The 23,693-nt window shown below is 44.9% G+C and overlaps 1 protein-coding gene across 1 annotated transcript in view; it reads left to right on the top strand.

Annotated features, from left to right (window-relative positions):
• The first annotated feature begins 13,354 nt into the window (after positions 1-13,354).
• gnmt (glycine N-methyltransferase) overlaps positions 13,355-23,693 on the top strand; it is a 78,004-nt gene continuing 67,665 nt past the window's right edge. The window contains exon 1 of the mRNA XM_078542717.1: positions 13,355-13,666. Within this exon, the coding sequence (XP_078398843.1) occupies positions 13,461-13,666 (206 nt within the window). The 5' untranslated portion in view covers positions 13,355-13,460. The remainder of the gene's footprint in view (positions 13,667-23,693) is intronic.

Consider the following 23,693-nt stretch of genomic DNA (forward strand, 5'->3'; position numbering starts at 1 on the left):
CTGTATCTCTGCCCTCATCCCTTCCTGTCCCTCCCAGAACCATGATAGGGTTCCCCTTGCTCTCACTCTTTACCCCATCAGCTTCTGCATTCAAAGAATCATCCTCTGCCATTTCTGCCAACTCCAGCATGATGCCACCACCAAACACATCTTCCCCTAACCCCGTCAGGATTCTGTAGGGACTGTTCCCTCAGTGATTGCCCAGATCCACTCCTCCATCATCCCCAACACCTCATCCCCTTCCCATGGCACCTTCCCATGCAATCGCAGAAGGTGTAAAACCTGCCTCCTTTACCTCCTCCCTCCTCACTGTCCAAGGTCCCAAACACTCCTTTCAGGTGAAGCAGTGATTCATTTGCACCTCATTCAATTTAGACTACTGCAGTCACTGCTCCCAATGTGGTCTCTTCTACATTGGAGAGACTAAACGCAGACTGAGTGACCGCTTTGAGGAACACTTTCCCTCAGTCTAGAAGAATGACCCTGACCTTCCTGTCGCTTGCCATTTTCAATTCACCGTCTTGCTCTCAGGCCCACATGTCCGTCCTTGGCCTGCTGCAATATTTCCAGTGCAAACTGGAGGAACAGCACCTCATCTTCCGATTAGGCACTTTACAGCCTTCCGGACTTGACATTGAGTTCAACAATTTCAGATCATGAACTTTGTCCTCCATTTTGATATTTTAATTTTTTATCCCAACCCCCAACCTCCAAAAGGCCATCTGTAATTTCTTATGTTTTGCTTTCACAGAGCGCTGACCCTTCTTCACAGTGTCTTTACAGTGCAGAAGGAGGCCGTTCAGCCTATCGAGTCTGCACTGCTCTTTGAAACAGCATTCCACCTAGTCCCACTACCCTGCCTTATCCCCGTAACCTTGCACATTATTTCTTTTCAGGCAGCAAGCCAATTCCCTTTTTAATACCTCGATCGAACCTGCCTCCACCAGCCTTTTAGGAAGTTTGGTCCAGACTCCAACCACCCTCTGGGTGAAAAGAAAATTTCCTCACATCACATTTACTCCTTTTGCCAATCATTTTGAATCTGTGCCCTCTAGGTCTTGATGCTCTCTTGAGTGCAAACAGTTTCTCACTGTTTACCCTGTTCATACCCCTCAGGATCTTGACTACATCTATCAAGTCTCCTCTCAGTCTTCTTTTCTCCAATGAAGAGTCGCAACCTCTGCAATCTACCCTAATAGCTACAGTTCTTTATCCCTGGAATCATTCTTGTGAATCTCCTTTGTACTCTCTCCAATGCCTTCAAATCCTCCCTCAAGTATGGCACCCAGAACTGGACGCAGTACTGCAGATGAGGCCTAACTAGTGTCTTATACAAGTTCAACATGCCCTCCTTACTCTTGTACTCAATGACCCTTTTAATAAAGCCTAAAATACTAATGCTTTATTAACTGCTCTCTCCACATGCCCTGCCATCTTTAATTACCCATGTACAGATACAGTCAGGTCCTTATGTTCCTGCACCTCCTTTTCAGCCTCCCCCTTTATTTTATACTGGCTCACCGTATCCTTCCTGCCAAAATGGACCTCATACTTCTCTGCATTGAGCTTCATCAGCCACTTATCTGCCCAATCACACTAACATGCCTATGTCCTTTTGAAGTTCAAAACTATCCTCATCAAGGGAATATACCTTGACAGCATTTCCAATCTTTGTAGCACCTGCAAATTTTGAAATCATGCCCTACACACCACAGATTAGGTCATTAATACACATCAGAAAGAGCAAGGGTCCAACACTGACCCCTGAGGAACTCCACTACAAACCTTCTTCCAATCTGAAAAACAACCATTTATCACTATTCCCTGTTTCCTTTCACTCAGCCAATTTCTTATCCAAGTGCCCATTTTCCATTCTATTCCATCACCTAGAATTTTGCTCATAAGTCTGTTGTGTTTCACTGTATCAAATGCCTTTTGAAAATCCATATACACCACATCAACAAGGTTTCCCTTATCAACCTTCTCTGTTATCTGCTCAAGTTAATTAAACATGATTTTCCATTAATGAATCCATGCTGGCTTTCCTTAATTATCCTGCACTTATTTAAGTGATTATTAATTTTATCCCGAATTATAGTTTCCAGAGGTTTCCCTGCCACTGAGGTCAAACTGACGGGTCTGTAGTTACCAGCCTTATCCTTGCGCCCCTTTTTGAACAAGGGTGTAACATTTGCAACTCTCTAGTCCTCTGGCACCCCCCCCTCCCCACTCCCCCGTGTCTAAGGAAGACTGGAAGATTAACACTAGTGTCTTCAATTTCCACTCTCACTTCCCTCAGGGAAATTGGAGTTGAGGCCAAAATGAGATCAGCCATGATCGTATTGAATGTCATTCTGCTATTAACACATTCCACTATTGCTGGAAAAAAAGACATTTTTTGTCAAAGTTTTTCATCTTACACGCATTAGGACAATTCACAAGAAAATACACAAGGCGTTTCACAAGGTCAGGGGAAATAACATATACTGTATTAGAAGAGCGTGCTGATTGGTTGACAAGTGGACACTGATAGGTAAAGGCATTGCAATGGAGAATGCACAGTTGATTGTGGCTGACAGTTAACTTACAAGCCATTGTTTGAAATGTTAACCAGGCAGTTTAACTCTGATTGGTCAGGTTGTTGCCCTGGGGAATGAACCAACAAATGACTATAACTTATTTTGTTTATCTGAAACAGGTGCAATATACTCATAGACTCAGGTGTTTACAGCACAGAAGGAGACCATCCGGCCCATCATGTCCACACCGGTCAACAAAGATCGGACGACACTAATCCCATTTTCCAGCACTTGGCCCATAGCCCTGGAGGCTATGGCAATGCAAGTGAATATCTAAATACTTCTGAAATGTTATGAGAGTTCCTGCCTCAACCACCCTTTCAGGCAGTGAGCTCCAGACTCCCACCACCCTCTGGATGAAAACATTCCTCCTCAACTCCGCTCCTATTCTTCTACCTCTTACCATTAATCTATGCCCCTTGTTTATTGACGTCTCTACTAATGGAAAAAGTACCTTCCTATCTATGTCCCTCATAATCTTATACACCTCTATCAGGTCCCCTCTCAATCTTCGCTGCTCCAAGGAAAACAACCCCAGCCTATCCAATCTTTCCTCATAGCTCAGACCCTCCAGCCCAGGCAGCATCCTGGTAAATCTCCTCTGCAGCCTCTCCAGCGCAATCACATCCTTCCTATAATGTGGTGACCAGAACTGCATGCAGTACTCCAGTTGTGGCCTGATCTGTGTTTTATACAGTTCCAGCATAACCTCCCTGCTCTTGTATTCTATGCCTCAGCTAATAAAGGCAAGTATCCCATATGCCTTCTTAATCTACCTGCCTTGCCACCTTCAGGGGTCTCTGATCTTCAGTACTTTCCAGGGTCCTACCATTCTTAGTGTAATCCCTTGCCGTGTTACCCCTCCCCAAGTGCATTACCTCACCCTTTACCAGGGTGAATTCCATTTGCCATTGCTCTGCCCATCTGACTAGTCCATTGATATCCTCCTGCAGTTTATGGCTATCCTCCTCACCATTTACCGCCCTACAAATTTTCATGTCATCTGCAAACTTCTTGATCATACCCTCTACTTTAAGTCCAGATCATTCATATACACCACAAACAGCAAGGGCCCCAGCACAGAGCCCTTCGGAACCCCACTGGAAACAGACTTCCAGACACAGAAACATCCCTCTACCATCACCCTCTACTTCCTGTCTCTCAGCCAATTTTGGATCCAACATGCCACTTTGCCTTGGATCCCATGGGCTCTTACTTTCTTGGCCAGCCTGCCATGAGGGACCTTATCAAAAGCCTTGCTTTTGTAGACTACATCAAATGCATTACCCTTAACAACACTCCTGGTTACTTCCTCAAAAAAATTGATCAAATTTGTCATACATGACCTTTCCTTAACAAATCCATGCTGACTATCCCTGATTAATCCGTGTCTCTCCAAGTGCAGATATATTCTGTCCCTCAGGATTCTTTCTAGTAATTTCCCCACCACCGAGGTTAGACTGACTGGCCTGTAATTTCTTGGTCTATCTCTTCCTCCCTTTTTTAATAATGGGACAACGTTAGCAGTCCTGTGGTGAGAGAGGATTTGAAAATTACTGCCAGGGCCCCAGCACCGAACCCTGTGGAGCTCCACCAGAAACAGACTTCCAGGCACAGAAACATCCTTCTACCTTCACCCTCATCCAACAGTGCTGGTGAGAAGCGACTGAAGCATTCTGGGAAAAGTCACCGCGATTCAGGAGGGAATCGAGGAAGAAGGACTCTTGCACTCAACAGGAGGAAGAACACCCAACAGAGGGCGCTGGTGAGAAGTGACTGAAGCATTCTGGGAGAAGTCACCGCAGACACAGCAACTCAGGAGGGAATCGAGGAGGACCCACTGTCAAAGAACGGAATAGCCCCAAACATTATATTGCTGTAGTGTTTCCATCCCTCCCTCCTCCTCAAACCTAAAAAAAGAGAGAGGAAGAGGCAGTGTCTTCAGGAGTGCACCAGACCTGTGAGGGACACTCTTCTGAAAGTGGATTTTAAAGAAAAAGCAGCTGATTGGTGAGTAAATCCTGGGAGCAGACTTGGAGGGAGGAGTACCGGAGAGGTGAGTATAAACCTAGCTTACCTCGGGGATTCACGGCCTTGTCTCCAGGGAGCAGACTCGGAAGGAGGTGCACTGGAGCGGTGAGTATAAATCTAGCTTACCTTGGGGATTCACGGCCTTGTCTCTAGGGAGCAGACTCGGAGGGAGGAGCACTGGAACGGTCAGTATAAACCTAGCTTACCTCGGGGATTCACGGCCTTGTCTCCAGGGAGCAGACTCGGAAGGAGGTGCACTGGAGCGGTGAGTATAAATCTAGCTTACCTTGGGGATTCACGGCCTTGTCTCTAGGGAGCAGACTCGGAGGGAGGAGCACCGGAGCAGTGACCTCGGGGCACAGAGTAACTGAAGCCAAAACTGGAAAAGTGACATCACAGGAAAGCTGTGACCTGATTGGTTGGTAGGAAATCTGCACCAAATTTGAAAAAAAAACCACTGCAAAGCTAATTAATAAATTAATTAACTAAGTTGAGATGGCTGGGCAGGTGATGCGCTGTAGCTGTATGATGTGGGAGCTGGTAGATCCCATTGCGAGCCACAGTGACCACATCTGCAGCAAGTGTTGGTTGCTGGAGGAACTCTGGCTCAGAATTGATGAGCTGGAGTCCGAGCTCCGGACGCTGCGGCACATCCGGGAGGGGGAGAGTTACCTGAAGGAGATAGCTGAAGAGATAGTGGAAGCGTTAGTGGTGATCTTTCAGGAATCACTGGAGTCAGGGAGGGTCCCAGAGGACTGGAAAATCGCTAATGTAACCCCCCTGTTTAAGAAGGGAGTGAGGCAAAAGATGGGAAATTACAGGCCGATTAGCCTGACCTCGGTCGTTGGTAAGATTTTAGAGTCCATTATTAGGGATGAGATTTCAGAATACTTTGAAGTGCATGGTAAAATAAGGCAAAGTCAGCATGGTTTCATCAAGAGGAGGTCATGCCTGACAAATCTGTTAGAATTCTTTGAGGAGGTAATGAGCAGGTTAGACAAAGGAGAGCCAATGGATGTTATCTACTTGGACTTCCAGAAGGCCTTTGACAAGGTGCCGCACAGGAGGCTGCTCCGTAAGATAAGAGCCCATGGTGTTAGAGGCAAGGCACTAGTATGGATAGAAGATTGGCTGTCTGGCAGGAGGCAGAGAGTGGGGATAAGGGGGTCCTTCTCAGGATTGCGACCAGTGACTAGTGGAGCTCCGCAGGGGTCAGTGTTGGGGCCACAACTTTTCACTTTATACATTAATGATCTAGATGAAGGAACTGAGGGCATTCTGGCTAAGTTTGCAGATGATACAAAGATAGGTGGAGGGACCATGTAGTATTGAGGAGGCGGGGAGGCTGCAGAAGGATTTAGACAGGTTAGGAGAATGGGCAAAGAAGTGGCAGATGGAATACAATGTGGGGAAGTGTGAGGTCATGCACTTTAGTAGGAAGAATAGAGGCATAGACTATTTTCTAAATGGGGAGAGAATTCAGAAATCTGGAGTGCAAAGGGACTTGGGAGTCCTAGTCCAGGATTCTCTTAAGGTTAACTTGCAGGTTGAGTCAGTAGTTAGGAAGGCAAATGCAATGTTGACATTTATTTCGAGAGGACTAGAATATAAAAGCAGGGATGTGCTGCTGAGGCTTTATAAGGCTCTGGTCAGACCACATTTAGAATATTGTGAGCAATTTTGGGCCCCGTATCTCAGGAAGGATGTTCTGGCCCTGGAGAGGGTCCAGAGGAGGTTCACAAGAATGATCCCAGGAATGAAAGGCTTAACATATGAGGAACGTTTGAGGATTCTGAGTCTATACTCAATGGAGTTTAGAAGGATGAGGGGGGATCTGATTGAAACTTACAGGATACTGAAAGGCCTGGATAGAGTGGACGTGGGGAAGATGTTTCCATTAGTAGGAGAGACCAGGACCCAAGGGCACAGCCTCAGAGTAAAGGGAAGACCTTTAGAACAGAGATGAAGAGAAACTTCTTTAGGCAGAGAGTGGTGAATCTATGGAATTCATTGCCACAGAAGGCTGTGGAGGCCAGGTCATTGAGTGTATTTAAGACCGAGATAGATAGGTTCTTGATTGGTAAGGGGATCAAAGGTTACAGGGAGAAGGTGGGAGAATGGGGTTGAGAAACTTATCAGCCATGATTGAATGGCGGAGCAGACTAGCTGGGCCGAATGGCCTAATTTCTGCTCCTATGTCTTACGTCTTATGGTCTCTGCTTCCTCCCCCTCAGCCAATTTTGGATCCAACGTGCCACTTTGCCTTGGGTCCAATGGGCTCTTTCTTTCTTAACTGGTCTGCCATCAGGGACCTTATCAAAAGCAATGTGTGTACATGTTCTTTCTGTCTGCAAAGAACAGTGCCCTGTGTATTAATATGTGTAGCTTCCAGTACATGCAAATGCACCATACTGTGAGCCTGTCAGACAATCTTAAATTGGTTGTCAGTGTAATTCTTAGCACAATTGAGGCTTATTCAGCAAGTGTTGTCGTTTCCGGTCCCAAGGTTGATGCTGGGTGGTCTGTCCGGTTTCATTCCATTTAGACTTCGTAGAAGTTTGATACAACTGAATGACTTAAGAGTCAACCACATTGCTGTGGGTCTGCGGTCACATGTGGGTCAGGTAAGGACGGCAAATTTCCTTCCCTAAAGGGCATTAGTGAACCAGATGGATTTTTATATCAATCAGCAATGGTTTCATGGTCACTCTTACCAAGACCAGCTTTTAATTCCAGAATTTTTATTAATTGAACTTAAATTTCACCAGCTGTCTCAGTGGGCTTTGAACCCCTGCCCCCAGAGCATTACCCTGGGTCCCTCGAGTGCTAGTCAAGTGACATTACGATTATGCCACCACCTCCCTAATAACCTCAAGCTCTACTAGCTCCAGCTTTTCAGTCATTTCACCTATGAGTAACCTTTGCAACTTTGTACTCCCTCTGTGTTACTTCCTGTCCAACCTCACTTCCTGTTAACAGCAAACTTTGACATACAGTTCTCTCTACTCCTTCATCCAGGTCATTGATAAGTATAGTGAAAAGCTGAGGCTGCTGTACAAATCCCTAAGGAACGCTATTAGTCCTTCTGTCTCCCACTTTGCAACCAATTCCATATCCATGTGAATTAGTTGCCTCCAACTCCTTTCATTTTCAATTAGTCTCAGTCCCCTGCTCTTTCCCCAAAGTCTTGCATTTTTTTTCTTTTCACGTACACATGCCTCTGAATGTTGCAACTGAATCTGCTTCCACCGCCCCATCAGGCGCTGCATTCTGGATCACAATAACTTGCTGCATAAAAAAAAACTCCTCATCCTGGTTGATGAAGGAAAAGGTAAGATTTGAAGCGCTCCTTCAAACTAAATCACTTTAAACTCCAGCAAGAGCTTATGGCGCCAGTGCATTGCCAAATGACTTTATTACTGTAAACCAGGCAGTTTGATTCTGTTGATCAGTCACCGGTGAAGCACAGAACTCTGTCCAATTCACAAGAGTTGATGACGTGCTCCTAAAGGAGTGAGGCACTGTTTGAAAGTGATAGGCAGAGGGCTTCAACAGGGCAGATGATTAAAACCTTGATCAAAAAGTTAGGCTCTAAGGAGTGTCTGAAAGGAGGAAATAAGTGGAGAGGCAGAGAGGTTTAAGGAGAGGCGGCAGTGCCCTCCATGTGATCGTTTCTTCTTGCTGCGAAATCCAGTGATTGCTTGTATTGACCGCTTAGCACTATCAGCTGCACCTGGGGGTGAAGGTCTTTTACCTTCTTTCCAGCAGATGGTGGCGTAGTGGGAATGTCACTGGGCTAGTAATCCAGATGCTCAGGATAATGCGGCAGGGACGTAGGTTCAAATCCCACCATGGCAGCTGGTGGAATTTAAATTCAATTAATAAAATCTGGAATTGAAAGCTCATCACAAAAATTGTGACTATGAAATCATTGTCGATGGTTGTAAAAACCCATCTGGTTCACTAATGTCCTTCAGGAAAGGATATCTGCCATCTATCCTTACCTGGTCTGGCCTGCGTATGACTACAGACCAACAGCAATGTGGTTGACTATTAACTGCCCTCTGAAATAGCCTAGCAAGACACAGTAGTCAAAGCATCACAAGCTACAGAGAAAGCAGTTGGAGCCTCCCTCACAGTCTGTCACTCAGACATATCATTGGGCCTCATGGGGAAATTGTCTCCAATTTCTCTTCATAGACAAGTTTTTTTTCTCTCAAAGGATCATTAGTTTGTGGAACTCTCTTCCTCAGAAAGCAGTTGAGGCTGGGTTGGTGATTTATTCAAGGCAGAGTTAGACAAATCTTTGATAGACAAGGGAGTCAAAGGTTATGTGGGGAAGACAGGAAAGTGCAGTTGAGACCACAACCAGATCAGCCACCATCTTATTGAATGATGGAGCTGGATCAAAGGGCCGAATTAGGCTTGGGCAGCAAATGCTGACGTTGGCAGCAATGCCCACATCCCATGAAAGAATAAATTAACAAAAGGACACAGCAAGACATTAACAACTTGGAGAAGCTGGCAGCAGATGGTGGGACAGTCAGGAGGAAGCTTTGGGGTTTCTGGGGAGAGAATTGGAATTGGGGAAACAGGAGGGCAGGAGCCAGCTGCAGTTTTGTGATGCTATTCTCTTCTCTTCTTTCTCCTCATATTACCTTTCAGCAAAGTATATCATCCTCTTCTGATCATCCTCTAGGCATGTATGGGAGGGGCTCACTACTGTATGAGACATAATTCTAGCCACCTGTGGAAGCCAAAATGATGAACTGGAACTGGCACCGATGTTGCTGCCATTCAACTGGGAACATTGGACTTAGAAGCAGGAGTAGGCCACTCAGCCCTTTGATCCTGCTCCAACATTCAATAACATCAAGGCTGTGGTCTCAACTGCACTTTCCTGTCTTCCCCACATAACCTTTGACTCCCTTGTCTATCAAAGATTTGTCTAACTCTGCCTTGAATAAATCACTAACCCAGCCTCAACTGCTTTCTGAGGAAGAGAATTCCACAAACTAATGACCCTTGGAGAGAAAAAAAAACTTGTCTATGAACAGAAATGCTGGAGACAATTTCCTCATGAGGCCCAATGATATGTCTGAGTGACAAACTGTGAGAGAGGCTCCAACTGCTTTCTCTATAGCTTGTGTTGCTTTGACTACTGTTTCAGCTGCAACAAATTCTGCTCACTGCTAATTGGCAGGCTGCAGTACTCATTCGCCCATCTCTTGTACGGTCTTCAGTATAGAGCTAGGTGACTATTCAGCACACATAAGGCAGAATTTTCCCCCCGCTGGGGGGGACGTTGATGGGTGGGCGCGTAGAGGCGCGCTTCCGATTGGCACCCCCGATCGGAGGCACGGTGCCATTTTACGTGGGCAGGCCAATTAAGGCCTGCCCAGCATGATGTCCGCAGGGAGGAGCTATGCCCCGCCCCTGCTCACCGTCAGTAAAATCCTGCCTATAATGTTGTAACTTTGCCCTTGAAAAGGAGGCCTGCCAAGTTCTGCATCTCAGGCATGCAGCCTGCTGTACACAAATTTTTATCTGTTGGCCCTTCAACAGCTGCACTACCCCTTAACCGGCTATTTGCTTGACTCAAATGAAGCTGAAGCTGCTGTCTCAAGGTCATTGGTATCTTTATATTTTTCAAAGAGACTATAGGGTTCATTTTTAGTAACCAGCCACACATCCATTTAGCCGTTGTGCTTACATTGTTGGTGAACAATCAATGTGCATCCATACATTGCATGTTGCAAAGTGAACACAGTCAGAGGATCCTCCTCCACTTTGTCTTTTGAATAATGAATGATGTGATGGAATTAGTTCTGGATTGCTATTAGAAAGAGTAGCCTTCCTGTACTGTAAAATTGTACCTTCCTATGGCTTCTGCTTCACTCACTTCTCATGGCAAAGTGTTCCACATCCCAGGAACGTTCTGTATACGGAAACTTTAATCACTAATCCTCAGCAGCAATTTTTAATTCACAACTCTCCACTTGATCCCCAACCAAGGAAAATAGTCTTTTCCTAATCAGCCTGTCAATTATGCTATTAAATTTGACTTTATATCAGTTCCTTTCCTGTTGTGTCAGCCATGGCTCAAGTTGATAGTACACTTGCTTCTAGTCAAACAGTTGCAGGTTCAAAACTCACTCCAGGTTCAAATCCCACCAGCAGCAAAACAGAGTTCAAAGTTGAACACAAAAATGAAGGCTAGCACTTTAAGGCAGAATAGAAGAGTTTGCACATTGTCAAAGATTCTGTCTCTCAGGTGAGATGCTGCAGGCAATTGTGTGCAAAAGGTGGTATTTCAAAGAAAAGCAATGAAATTAACTTTTGTGTTCTGGGAAATATTTACCCACCAGCCAACCTCACAAAGAATGATGGGGGAGAGCTACAAAGCAGTGCGAAAAAAAAAAATGGAAGCATTTGCTGCAGTCTTCAGGTGGAAGTGCCAAGTAGATGATCTATCTCGGCCTACTCCAGAGGTCCCTAGCATCAAGATACCAGTTTGGTTCATTCCACGTAATGTCAAGAAACGGCTGAAGGCGCTGGATACTGTAAAGGCGATGGGCCCTGGCAATAGTACTGAAGATTTGTGCTCCAGAACTTGCTGCGCCCCTAGCCAAGCTGTTCCAGTGGAGCTACAACACTGATATCTACCCAGCAATGTGGAAAATTGCTCAGGTATGTCCTGTACACAAAAAGCAGGACAAATCCAACCTGGCCAATTATCTCTCCATCATTAGTCAAGTGATGGAAGGGGTCATCAACAGTGCTATCAAGTGGCACTTGTTTTGCAATAACCTGCTCACTGATGCCCAGTTTAGGTTCTGCCAGGGTCACTCAGCTCTTGACCTCATTGAAACCTTGGTTCAAACATGGACAAAATAGTTGAACTCCAGAGGTGAGAGTGACTGCCCTTGACATCAAGGCAGCATTTGACTGAGCGTGGCATCAAGGGGCCTTAGTGAAACTAGAGTCAATGAGAATCACAGAGAAAACTCTCTGCTTGTTGAAGTCATACCTAGCACAAAGGAACATGGTTGTGGTTGTTGGAGGTCAATCACCTCAGTTCCAGGACATCACTGCAGGAGTTCCTCAGGGTAGTGTCCTAAGCCCAACCATCTTTAGCTGCTTCATTAATGGCCTTCCTTCCATCATAAGGTCAGAAGGTGGGATGTTCACTGATGGTTGTACAATGTTCAGCACCATTCGCAATTCATCATACTGAAGCAGTCCCTGTCCAAATGCAGCAAGACCTGGACAATATTCAGGCTTGGGTTGACAAGTAGCAAATAACATTCATGCCACACAAGCGCCAGACAATGACCAGCTCCAACAAGAGAGAATCTAACCATTGCCCCTTTACATTCAATGGCATTACCATCGCTGAATCCCCCACTATCAACATCCTGGGGTTACCATTAATCAGAAACTGAACTGGACTCACCATATAAATACTGTGGCCACAAGAGCAGGTCAGAGGTTGGGAATTCTGCAGCAAGTAACTCACCTCCTGACTCCCCAAAGCCTGTCCACCATCTATAAGGCATAAGTAAGGAGTGTGATGGAGTACACCCCACTTTCCTGGATGAGTGAAGCTCCCACAGCACTCAAGAAGTTTGACACCATCCAAGACAAAGCAGCCCGCTTGATTGGCACCACATCCACAAACATTCACTCTCTCCACCACCGACGCACATTGGCAGCAGTGTGTACCATCTACAAGATGCACTGCAGGAATTCACCAAAGTTCCTTAGACAGCACCTTCCAAACCCATGACCACTACCGTACAGAAGGACAAGGGCAGCAGATAGATGGGAACACCACCACCTGGAATTTCCCCTCCAAGTCACTCACCATCCTGACTTGGAAATATATCACCATTCCTTCACTGTTGCTGGGTCAAAATCCTGGAACTCCCTTCCTAACAGCACTGTGGGTGTATCTACACCACATGGACAGCAGCGGATCAGGAAGGCAGCTCGCCATCACCTTCTGAACGGCAACTAGGGATGGGCAATAATTGCTGGCCCAGTCAGCAAAGCCCACATCCCACGAATGTATAAAAAACACATACCTGGTCATTATCACATTGCTGTTTATGGGAGCTTGCTGTGTGCAAATTGGATGCTGTGTTCCTGTGTCCTGTGTTTGTGAATTGTGCTATATAAATGTAAGGTTTCTTTTTTTTCCTTAACCTTACCTAAGCTACCTTATTTTCCACTTGTCCCTTAACCTTGCCCTTTCCGCCAAAGGAGAAGGGGGCAAATGCACCTGTGTGGGGTGGGGGGAGGGGGGGCACAGTTGACGTTTCGAGTCCTCAAGACCCTTCAACAGAACTAAGTAAAAATAGGAAAGGGGTGAAATATAAGCTGGTTTAAGGAGGAGGGGGGGGTTGTTGGGACAAGCAGCCAGTAATAGGTGGAGATAACCAAAAGATGTCACAGACAAAAGGCCAAAGAGGTGTTGAAGGTGGTGATATTATCTAAAGGAATGTGCTAATTCGCAGGACAAACAAGGTACAGATATAGCTCTAGTGGGGGTGGGGTGAGGAACCAATCAGCTCAAAGAGCAGGCGGGATCTTCCCTTTGTCCCTGAATGGGAGGAGTTACCCATTGTGACGTATAAAGGGGCGGGGTCACCAGGGGGAGAGGAGGGGAGGGGGCGTGGCTGAGGGGGGTGTGTCTGGAAGCGGGGCCGCTGATTGGCCGAGAGCGTTTTTATCGGCGTTCCACAAAAGTTTTGGTCACGGCTGAAAGTTTTGCGGGAAGCGGCCGGTCGGTAACGACTCGCTCTGCGACCCAGTTCTCAGCCTCTCCCTCACCCCCCGACCTCAGGGATGGTGGACAACGTGTACCGGACCCGTTCGCTCGGGGTCGCGGCTGTCGGCTTGCCCGACCAGTACGCGGACGGCAAAGCAGCGAAGGTCTGGCAGCTCTACATCGGTGACACTAGGAGCAGGACCGAGGAGTACAGGAGCTCCGTGGTGCAGCTGCTGCGCCAGCACAAGTGTCAGCGGATCCTGGATGTGGCGTGTGGCACCGGGTAGGGGGAATTGGATAAAACCCACCATCTGCCAACTTTCTTTCCATTGAATCGATATATATATATATATATATAAATACTGCGCCTTACCTTTGCTCTCCTTCCTGTTAAAGAACAGTGTGTATGATGCAAACATTGCACCAAATGTCACTTCACAGATACCGTTAGAGCAAATTCTGAACTTTTGACACGAACCCCACTATATCCAAATCATAAGACTACTTGCCTGGGAAAGTTTCACACCTTTGCACTGATTTGCACCTCCCCTTGAGGTGAGGCTAATGCTTTTAATAGAGTGTGCTTAAACCAGACATAAATACCCTGAATGCCATCTGGAATCAGCGATCTACAGCCTTACCGACTGAATATTGAGTTCAACAACTTTAGATCATGAACTCTCTCCTCCATCCCCACCCCCTTTCCGATTTTCCCCCTCCTTTTTGTTTTTTCCGATAATTTATATAGATTTTTCTTTTCCCACCTATTTCCATTATTTTTAAATGTATTTCCATCCATTGTTTTATCTCTACCTTTTAGCCTTTTTCGATTCCTTCACCCCACCCCACCCCCACTAGGGCTATCTGTACCTTGCCTGTCCTGCTTTCTACCCTTAATTAGCACATTACTTTAGATAATATCACCATCTACAACACCTCTTTGTCCTTTTGTCTGTGACAACTTTTGGGTATCTCCACCTATCACTGGCCCTCTACCTAGCTCTTCTTGTCCCAATCCCCCCCCCCCCCCCCATTAAACCAGCTTATATTTCACCCCTTCTCTATTTTTAATTAGTTCTGTTGAAGAGTCATGCGGACTCGAAACGTCAACTGTGCTCCTCTCCACCAATGCTGCCAGACCTGCTGAGTTTTTCCAGGTATTTTTGTTTTTGTTTTTGTTTTGGATTTCCAGTATCCGCAGTTCTTTGCTTTTATCTAAGGTCATCCGTTTAGCAACCTGACTGTGTGGTGGCTACCCAGTCGCTCGTGTGGGATGCAAACCAGCCTTCATAGAAGAAACAAATGTCTACTTATAGATAATTGATTATTGAAAATTAAAATGTACCTTAAAGGAGCCGTTCTGTGTTCACACACAATTATAGACAGATGTGCAACGTGTCCCCTTCCTTAAACAAACGCTGGCAGCCTTACTTGTGGGGCAGCTGCCGTGGTTGGTTTTTGATTGTTGGGAGCTGCACTCGATTGATCTGCGATAAAGTTGTCATTAAAAGTTTGACCCGGTACATTGCAAGATTTTCTCAGAATTCAAACAGCAGTTCATTTGGGCACGGAGACAGGATAGTTAGGAGTGGGGGTTTGGGGATCTAATTAGCTCTTTTAAAGGACTGGCGCAGGCATGATGGGCCAAAGTGTACCCATACAATCGCCAAGTGACCCTCAGAACAGTGTTATCACTGAATGAATGAGAGAGTAGTAATTCTGCACTACTATTTGTGGTAGCTGGTCACCCCCAACTGACACTAGCAGCAAGTTAATAAACGCAAAATACTGCAGATGCTGGAAATGTGAAATAAAAACAAAGTGCTGGAAAAACTCAGCAGGCTGGCAGCATCTGTAGAGAAGGGAACAGAGTTATCTTTCCGTGTCCAGTATGCCTCTTCCAAAAGAGGCAAGTTATTCAAGCTTTGAAGTGCTGGTGAAACAAGGAAGTTGACAGATGAAAGCAAGATCAATTTCAGAGATTTAGGATGACACATCATGTTGTGTCCTCATTTAAAGTTAAAAACTGTGCTTATTCTCACCAGAAGTGTGTTGTGTAGCACTCAGGTCTTAGGGACCTGTCCAAGAGCTTAACTGGTCACAGCTCCGGGTGCAGACCTGGGTGAATGCAGAGTGCACTCAGGCAGCAGGAGCGGAACATTGTATTGAAGTGCATTTAAAGAGGTGGGAATTGTTAAAGGGTATTGTTCTTGTAGATTATTGGGCAAGAATTTGCTGTCAAAATAATGACAGGGCTAATGGAGCTCACCATTATTTCTGGGTAAATGATACACTGGCTGCAGGTGAGGTGCTTGAACGTGAATATCCAAAGGTTGCTCCCTGTGTTGTGCTGCCGCCCTGTTACCTTTGCAAAAATGGCACCTCACCCTTAGCCTTTTTTTTTGGCACTTGCTATTTTTGCCCTTTAATTGCCCACTAACCCCACCGCATCAAGTTAAATTGTGCAATTACATGAATAAATAGCCTTTTAGCAACCTGAAAAATATTGCTCAAAAAAGAGCCTAGAACCTGAAAAATGTTCCTCATTACCAGATAACCTCACTGGCACCCAAAATTACCTGTTACCAGTGTGGAGGCCCCTTCTTTCAGGTTTCGAATTTTTCATGGAGATTTAAAAGATGCCAACATTTTAAAATGTCATTTTATTTCATATATTCCCTCTCTTTTTTTTCCCTCCCTTAATCAAATATTTCTCTCTCCTTATTTCTCTTTTCTTGATCTGACATTGAATTCACCCTCTAATCCACCCTCCTTCACAATCCTTTCTGATTTTAATTCACAACCTTAAGTGGTTAAACAGGTACTCTGTTTGTTGCTCTGTTCACTTTGGTCCAGATGTCTCGTTTCCCTCATTGTGACATATCAGGTCTCACTTACAGCGATTTTATGGGAAAAATGTCCTTGAGCTGAAGGGTACTGGTGCCAGTCTAAAGTCAAGTGCTATTAGATGGCCTGCTACTGCAAATCCTGGCTTAAATCATTCAGCCCAGAAGGAAGTCATTCAGCCCTTCAGATCTGTGCCAGCTCTTTGAAAAAGCTATCCAATCCAGTCCCATTGTACCTCTTTTTTCCCCATGGTCCTGCAATATTTCCTTCAGATATTTACCCAATTCCCTTTTTAAAGCTGCTATTGAATCTTCTTCCAACATTCTTTCAGGCAGTGAGTTCCACGTTTTAACAATCTCACTGTAAAAAAGAAAATAATTCTCATTTCAGCCTTGCTTATTTTGCCAAATATCATCAATCTGCAGAAAAAGTTTCGCCCCATCTACTCTATGGAAACCCCTCAAAATTTTGAATACCTCTCCTGACTATCTCCTTAACCTTCTCTGCTTGAAGGAAAACAACTTAGGCTTCCCTAGTCTGTCTGGATGACTGAAGTCCCTTATCCCTGGTATATTTCTGTTAAAGTTCCACTGCACCCTCACCAAGGCTTTCACATACTCTCTAAAGTATGGTAGCCAGAATTGGATACAATATTACATTGGATGCAATTACCATAATGGTAGAAGGCCAACTAGACGGTCATTTTTCATCTACTAACTCCTAGATTTTTGTTCTATATGAGAGAGAGTTAGGCAATTCGATGAACTTTGGGGTGAATACGCATGTAAGAGACTATCTCCCTCTGGCATTGGCACTTCAGTTCTACTCAATCTCTTTCCCTGATTTCCCAGTTGCAAGTAATAAGCTAGCTAAAAAATAACACTCTTCTTCCCACATCTGCTTCTCAGTCTGTTTCCCTGCTATCTATTTATTAAGCTCCTCTTGAAATTGACATCACTATCAGCTTCTACTGCCTCTCTTGGCAATTTCTTCCACAGAATCCTATCTGTAAAGTAGCTGCCCCATAGTAGAGTTTCTGATTGTGCCAAACACTGCCCTAAAACATCATTCTGCCTTAATAACAAATCATGCCATGTTACAGGCTAGTGGAAATGTTAAAACATTTATAATCACAGATCTCGTGGTGCATGATTCCACTGAAGAATAATAACTTGCAGTTAAATAGCAGCTTTATCATAGGGAAATGTTCCAAGGTCTTTCAGAGGCAAGTAATAAGACACAAATGGACATTGAGCCAAAGAAGGGGACACCTGAAAGGGTGACCAGAAGCTTGGTCAAAAAGGTGAGTTTCAAGAAGGGTCTTAAAGGAGGCGATAAAAAGGGGGAGAGTTTAGAGAGAGAATTCCTGACCTTCAGACCAGACAAATGAAGGCATGGCGACCAATGGAAGGCCAAAAGGAGGAATGCATGGGAGGCCAGAATCCAAGGAACCGAAAGTTTGGAGAGGGGTGTAGTAGGACTGGAGGAGGTTGGATTGATGGGGAGAGGCGAGGTTGTATAATGACTTCAACACAGTAGAGAGGTAGGATATGATTTCAACTCTGTGATCTCTCCATGCAGTTAGTTCTTTTTTGTAGCCAAGCTGCTTGAGAAAGATGATTAACAACATTGAAAACTGCAGGCTGACATTGGGCCTCATACAAGAGTCTATATTGGGGCAAACCAAGACTACTCCCCTCACTTGAGCTTGTTCCTCCAGTTGCCTAGCTGACCATATGCGACCATTGGGGTCTGTCTGTTGGAGCCAAAGTTTGAAAAATGCATACAAGTTGCTTTTTCTCTTCCTGATGCCACCCTCCCAGTCTATCCCTCGATCAAACTCCATCTTGAATTTGCTGACACTACCAAGCTCCATTGTCTCCTTTGACATTCCACATAATTCCCCACACTCCATGTAGTTAAATCTAAACCTTACCTTTTCTTGGCTTGAGTCGTATCACCTTGTGGACTTTGTTGTTGTGTCAAACAGATTATTAGGGTATAACTTACCTCCACCCCTTAAAAAAAACAGGATTATCCAACCTCCAGCCCTAAGAATTAATATGGACCCTGATCCCTGGTAGTTTGACCCTCCGAGATATCTGCTCTCCTCTAATTCTGGCCTCTTGAGCTTCCCTGGTTTTAATCTCTCCCCCATTGCTGGCCATGCCTTCAGTTACCTAGGCTCTATGTTTTGGAAGGCTTAACCAACATCTCTCCATCTCATTATCTCATTTTCCTCCTTTAAGGCATTCCTTTCAACCTACCTTTTTGACCAAATAACTCTGTTTTGGTGTCATATTTTGTTTTGTAATGCTCCTGTGAAGTGCCTTGGGAGGTTATTGTGTTAAAGGTGCTATATAAATATAAGTTATTGCTGTTATATCTGTTAGTACTGTAGTTTGATTGTAGGAATATTGGAACAGGAGTAGGGCATTTAGCCCGTTGAGCCTGCTTCACCATTCAATGATGCCATGACTGATCTATGCCTAACTCCATATGACTGTGTTAGCCCCACTGATATCTTTGGAAAGTTAGAATTTGGATACACTGCAGTTGGTGGGTGGTGTAGATTAATGGGGTAACATCAGGAGCACTTGATACTGGTAAAACTATGAATGTAACTGTCATGCAATGTCACATGACTAAGAGACTGAGATCTGGTGGTTAGCAGAAGTACAACCTCGTGAGGAGTACTGAGATGGATATATAGATCTGTAAATAAATATTTTTTTTATGAATAACAGTCTGTGGTAGCATTCTTAGGATAACAGGAAACCCCATCTAGACCCTGAACACGAGACGAAACATGGTGGCAGCTGGTGGTTTCTGTCTACTCTTTATGCACACCATCCAAAACGTGGTAGCATCAGAAAGAGCCGCTTAATAGCATTATTGAGGATACCTTACATCACTTTACTGATGACTGAGAGTAGACTGATGGGGCGGTAATTGGCCGGGTTGGATTTGTCCTGCTTTTTGTGTACAGGACATACCTGGGCAATTTTCCACATAGCTGGGTAGATGCCAGTGTTGTAGCTGTACTGGAACAGCTTGGCTAGGGGCACGGCAAGTTCTGGAACACAAGTCTCCAGTACTATTGCCAGATATTTTAGGGCCATAGTCTTTGCAGTATCCAGTGCCTTCAGCCATTTCTTGATATCATGTGGATTTAATGGAATTGACTGAAGACTGGCATCTGTGATACTGGGGACCCCTTGAGGAGGCTGAGATGGCTCATCCACTTGGCATTTCTGGCTGAAGATTGTAGGAAATGCTTCAGCCCTATCTTTTGCACTGATGTGCTGAGCTCCTCCATCATTGAGGATGGGGATATTTGTGGATCCTCCTCCTCCAGCGAGTTGTTTAGCTGTCCACCACCAATCACGACTGGATGTGGCAGGATTGCAGAGCTTAGATCTAATCCATTGGTTGTGGAATTGCTTAGCTCTGTCTATCCCTTGCTGCTTATGCTGTTTGGCACAAGTAGTCCTGTGTTATAGCTTCACCAAGTTGACACCTCATTTTTAGGTCTGTCTGGTGCTGCTCCTCACATGTCCACCTGCACTCTTCATTGAAGCAGGGTTGATCCCCTTGCTTGTTTGTAATGGTAGAGTGGGTGATATGCCGGGTCATGAGATTACAGATTGTGTTGGAGTACAATTCTGCTGCTGCTGATGGCCCACAACGCCTCATGGCTGCCCAGTCTTGAGTTGCTAGATCTATTCAAAATCTATCCTGTTTATCATGGTGGTAGTGCCACACAACACAATAGAGGGTATTCTCAATGTGAAGACGGGACTTCATCATCATCACAAGTACTGAGGAGTGGTCAGTCCTACTGATACTGTCATGGACAGATACATTTGCAGCAGGCAGCATGTTGAGGATGAGGTTAAGTGTTGGTTCCCTCACCACCTACTACGGACCCAGTCTAGCAGCTATGTCCTTTAGGACTCGACCAGCTCGGTCAGTCGTGGTGGTGCCAAGCTACTCTCGTTGATGGACATTGAAGCCCTCCCACCCAGGGTACATTCTGTGCTCTTGCCACCCTCAGTGCTTCCTCCAAGTGGTGTTCAACATGGAGGAGCACTGATTCATCAGCTGTGGGTGGGTGGCATGTGATAATCAGCAGGAGGTTTCCTTCCCCATGTTTGACTTGATGCCATGAGACGTCATGGGGTCCGGAGTCGATGTTGAGGACTCCCAGGGCATCTCCCTTCCGACTGTATACCACTGTGCTGCTACCTCTGCTGGGTCTGTCCTGTCGGTGGGACAGGACATACCCAGGGATGGTGACGGTGGTGTCTGGAACATTATCTCTAAGATATGATTCTATTCCTAACTTTGTCAAGCTGTTGCTTGACTAGTCAATGAGACAACGCTCCCAATTTTGGCACTAGCCCAGATGTTCGTAAGGAGGACTTTGCAGAGTTGACAGGGCTGTGATTGCCGTAGTTGTTTCCGGTGCCTAGGTCGATGCCGGGTGTTCCATCCGGCTTCATTCCTTTGAGACTTTTTAGTGGTTTTATACAACTGAGTGGCTTGCTAGGTCGTTTCGGAGGGCCTAAAAACTTCACAGAATTACAAGGATTCCTTGGGATGGCTAATCTGTTAGCAATTTCCTACTGAACTTGCTGGAAATCAGTGAGCCTTTCTGACAGCTGTTGAGACAACATTAACAGTGATGCTGGAATGTGGATCAGCAAAATGCTTCTGACAAGATCAAAATTTCACCAGAAATTCTAGCTCACTACAGTCCAAAGTTGTTCACAATTGTAGCAGAGGGCACATCAACTACAGGCTTGGCTGCAGTGTTGTTTTAAGCCCCCAAAATGGGCAAAGAACGGTAAGGAATCAAAATGGAAGACTAAAATTTTATTGAGGAAGTGGAAACATATACTTCAATCATTACCAAACACTTACCAGCCACCGAGAAGAGATTACAAGAGATTAAGCAAGCACAACAGCAGGATGATGAGTACATCAAAATGAAAGACTATGGCAGGACAGATGGCCCAAGTATACTCCTAACAACCCAGTACTTCGCCAATACTCTGAACAGAAAAAACACCTGGACTCAGCATTCTTCAGAAAATCCATCAAGGTCACTTGGGAGTAGCGAAATGCAGGGCAAGAGCCCACCAATCAGTCTGGTGGCCAGGCATCATTCACTCCATTGAAGGGCTAATCATGAATTGCCGAATGTGTGCAGCAACAGCAGAGCGAACCACTGGCACCCACTGCTTTTTCTTCAAGGCCATGGCAGCGCCTGGGAATGGATTCATTTGAGTTCAAAGACAAAGTTTTGGTCGTTGTCATTGATTACTACTCCAGATGCTCTGAAGTGAGTAGACTGCACAGCATCACAGTGGAGACAGCCATTACATCATTAAGAAGAATTTTCGTGACACATTGCATCCTGGGCATTGTGCTGTCAGACAACGGACCTTAGTTTGCTACAACTCTGCACAAGAATATGTTTTCATGTATGCGACCAGTTCACTCAGATATCCTCAGCCAAGTGGAGATGCAAAAAGAGGAGCTTGAATAACCAAGGAATTGATGAAAGAGGACAATGATAATAACTTAGTCCTTCCTAACTACAGAACCCCCTGCTAAAATACAGGTTCTCACCATCAGAACTATTGCTGGGAAGATGGCTGTGAGCACAACTATAACTAACTAACATAACATAACTAACACTGCAAACTAACATTACCTCGGATGATCATGAAAAAGTTAGGAAGCGTGAGGAGAAACAAAAAAGCTTCCCAATTTCAACTCCAGGCACAGGGCATGAGACTTGTAAGTGCTACAGCCCGGAGATAGAGTGTGGATATGAGATCAACAGAAAGATGGCGTTGTAATAGAAAGGGCCCCACAACTGAGATCTTTTAGATTTGAGACAGACCAGGGAAATATCAGAAGGAACCAAAGAGCCTTGATATCATTGGGAAGGAAACCAATGGAACCATGGACATACCATTTAGGTCTGGATGGAGAAAAGGAACCAGAAACAGGTAGAAACTCTACATCCACCCAGGTGTGAGACACTCCTATCGAATAAAGAGAGAGTGCAGTTCATCCTCATCCTCAAAATGAAATCAGGACCAGATCAGGGAGACTGGTCAAGGCATCACAGAGACTAACCCTGAGACTTTGTGGGAGAAGTAGAAGGATGTATATAGTTACAATAAAGCCTTTGGGGGAGATGTAGAAGGATGATTATAGTTGGGATAAATACTTTGGGAGAGACATAGAAGAATGTATATAGTTGGGATAAAAGCTTTGCAGGAGATGTAGAAGGATGATTATAGTTGGTATAAGTACTTTGGGGGATATGTAGAAGGATGTATATAGTTGGGATAAGTACTTTGGGGAAGATGTAGAAGGATGATTATAGTTATGATAAAGACTTTTGGAGAGATGTAGAAGGATGACTTTAGTTGGGATAAAGACTTTGGGGGCAGATGTAAAGGAAAGGGTTAACATCAAGAGCACCTAATACTGATGTAACTATTGATGTGACTGTGATGCAATGTCACATGACTAAGAGATTGGGATCTGGCGGGAAGCAGAAGAACAACCTCGTGTAGAGTACTGAGATGTATATAAAAATCTGTAAATAAACAAGAATGGTTTTTACAAATACCTGTCTATGGCAGCATTCGGAAGGTACCAGGCAAACCTTAAAGAAACACCATCTAGACCCCGAACCTGAGACAAAACGGATGGTAGACTTTACAGTCTCAGATGTGCAATCATGGAGAGCTGTTATGACTGGGCCTCGCGTGAGGTCCCCAATTTGTTATGATCCTGGACAAGGTACCCCAAATTGTTATGCTCAAAGGTGAGGAGGGATGAACTGGCTCCCCTTCTGTATTCAACTCCCTCGGTTTGTCGCAACAAGATTAATTTAAAAAGGATCCCTTCCCTTTTCCCAGTCCAAATGTATTTATATTTTAAAAGGAGCCAATTTAACCAGGCTTTCTTAAGTCAAAGAAAGAATGAGTTTATTAGTTACTAAAACGCGAGGAAAAGAATAATAAAAACGCAACACACATACACACAGATTAGAAATGAGAAGTGAGCCCAGAAATAGCAATTAAAAAGATATACAAATCAGTCTTTGGCTGGTTTGTGAGGAGTAGATGATGAAACGTTGCGGCCGTTAAATTGAATAATTCTGGTAGAGCTGACTTTGGGCAGTTGAGCAGTTGTTTTGGAGATTCTTGGTTCTGCAGGTTAGCCAAAAAGAGTTATCCTGTTTCCTTTTCGACTGTGAGTTTCCTGACTTGTGACTTGCTTCCAGCAATCAGTGAGAGAAACTTTTTTTACCTGCAACTGCAGGGATGCCTCGTTGATATTCTTCAGCTGTGACCTTCACAACATACAATAGCACCAAGCTTGGAACACTAAAACTAGCACACACAGATCAATTTTGCAGTTGGCTTTTAACC

The sequence above is a fragment of the Cetorhinus maximus genome, chromosome 5 (genome assembly GCF_964194155.1).
Source record: "Cetorhinus maximus chromosome 5, sCetMax3.hap1.1, whole genome shotgun sequence".
Taxonomy (NCBI): domain Eukaryota; kingdom Metazoa; phylum Chordata; class Chondrichthyes; order Lamniformes; family Cetorhinidae; genus Cetorhinus; species Cetorhinus maximus.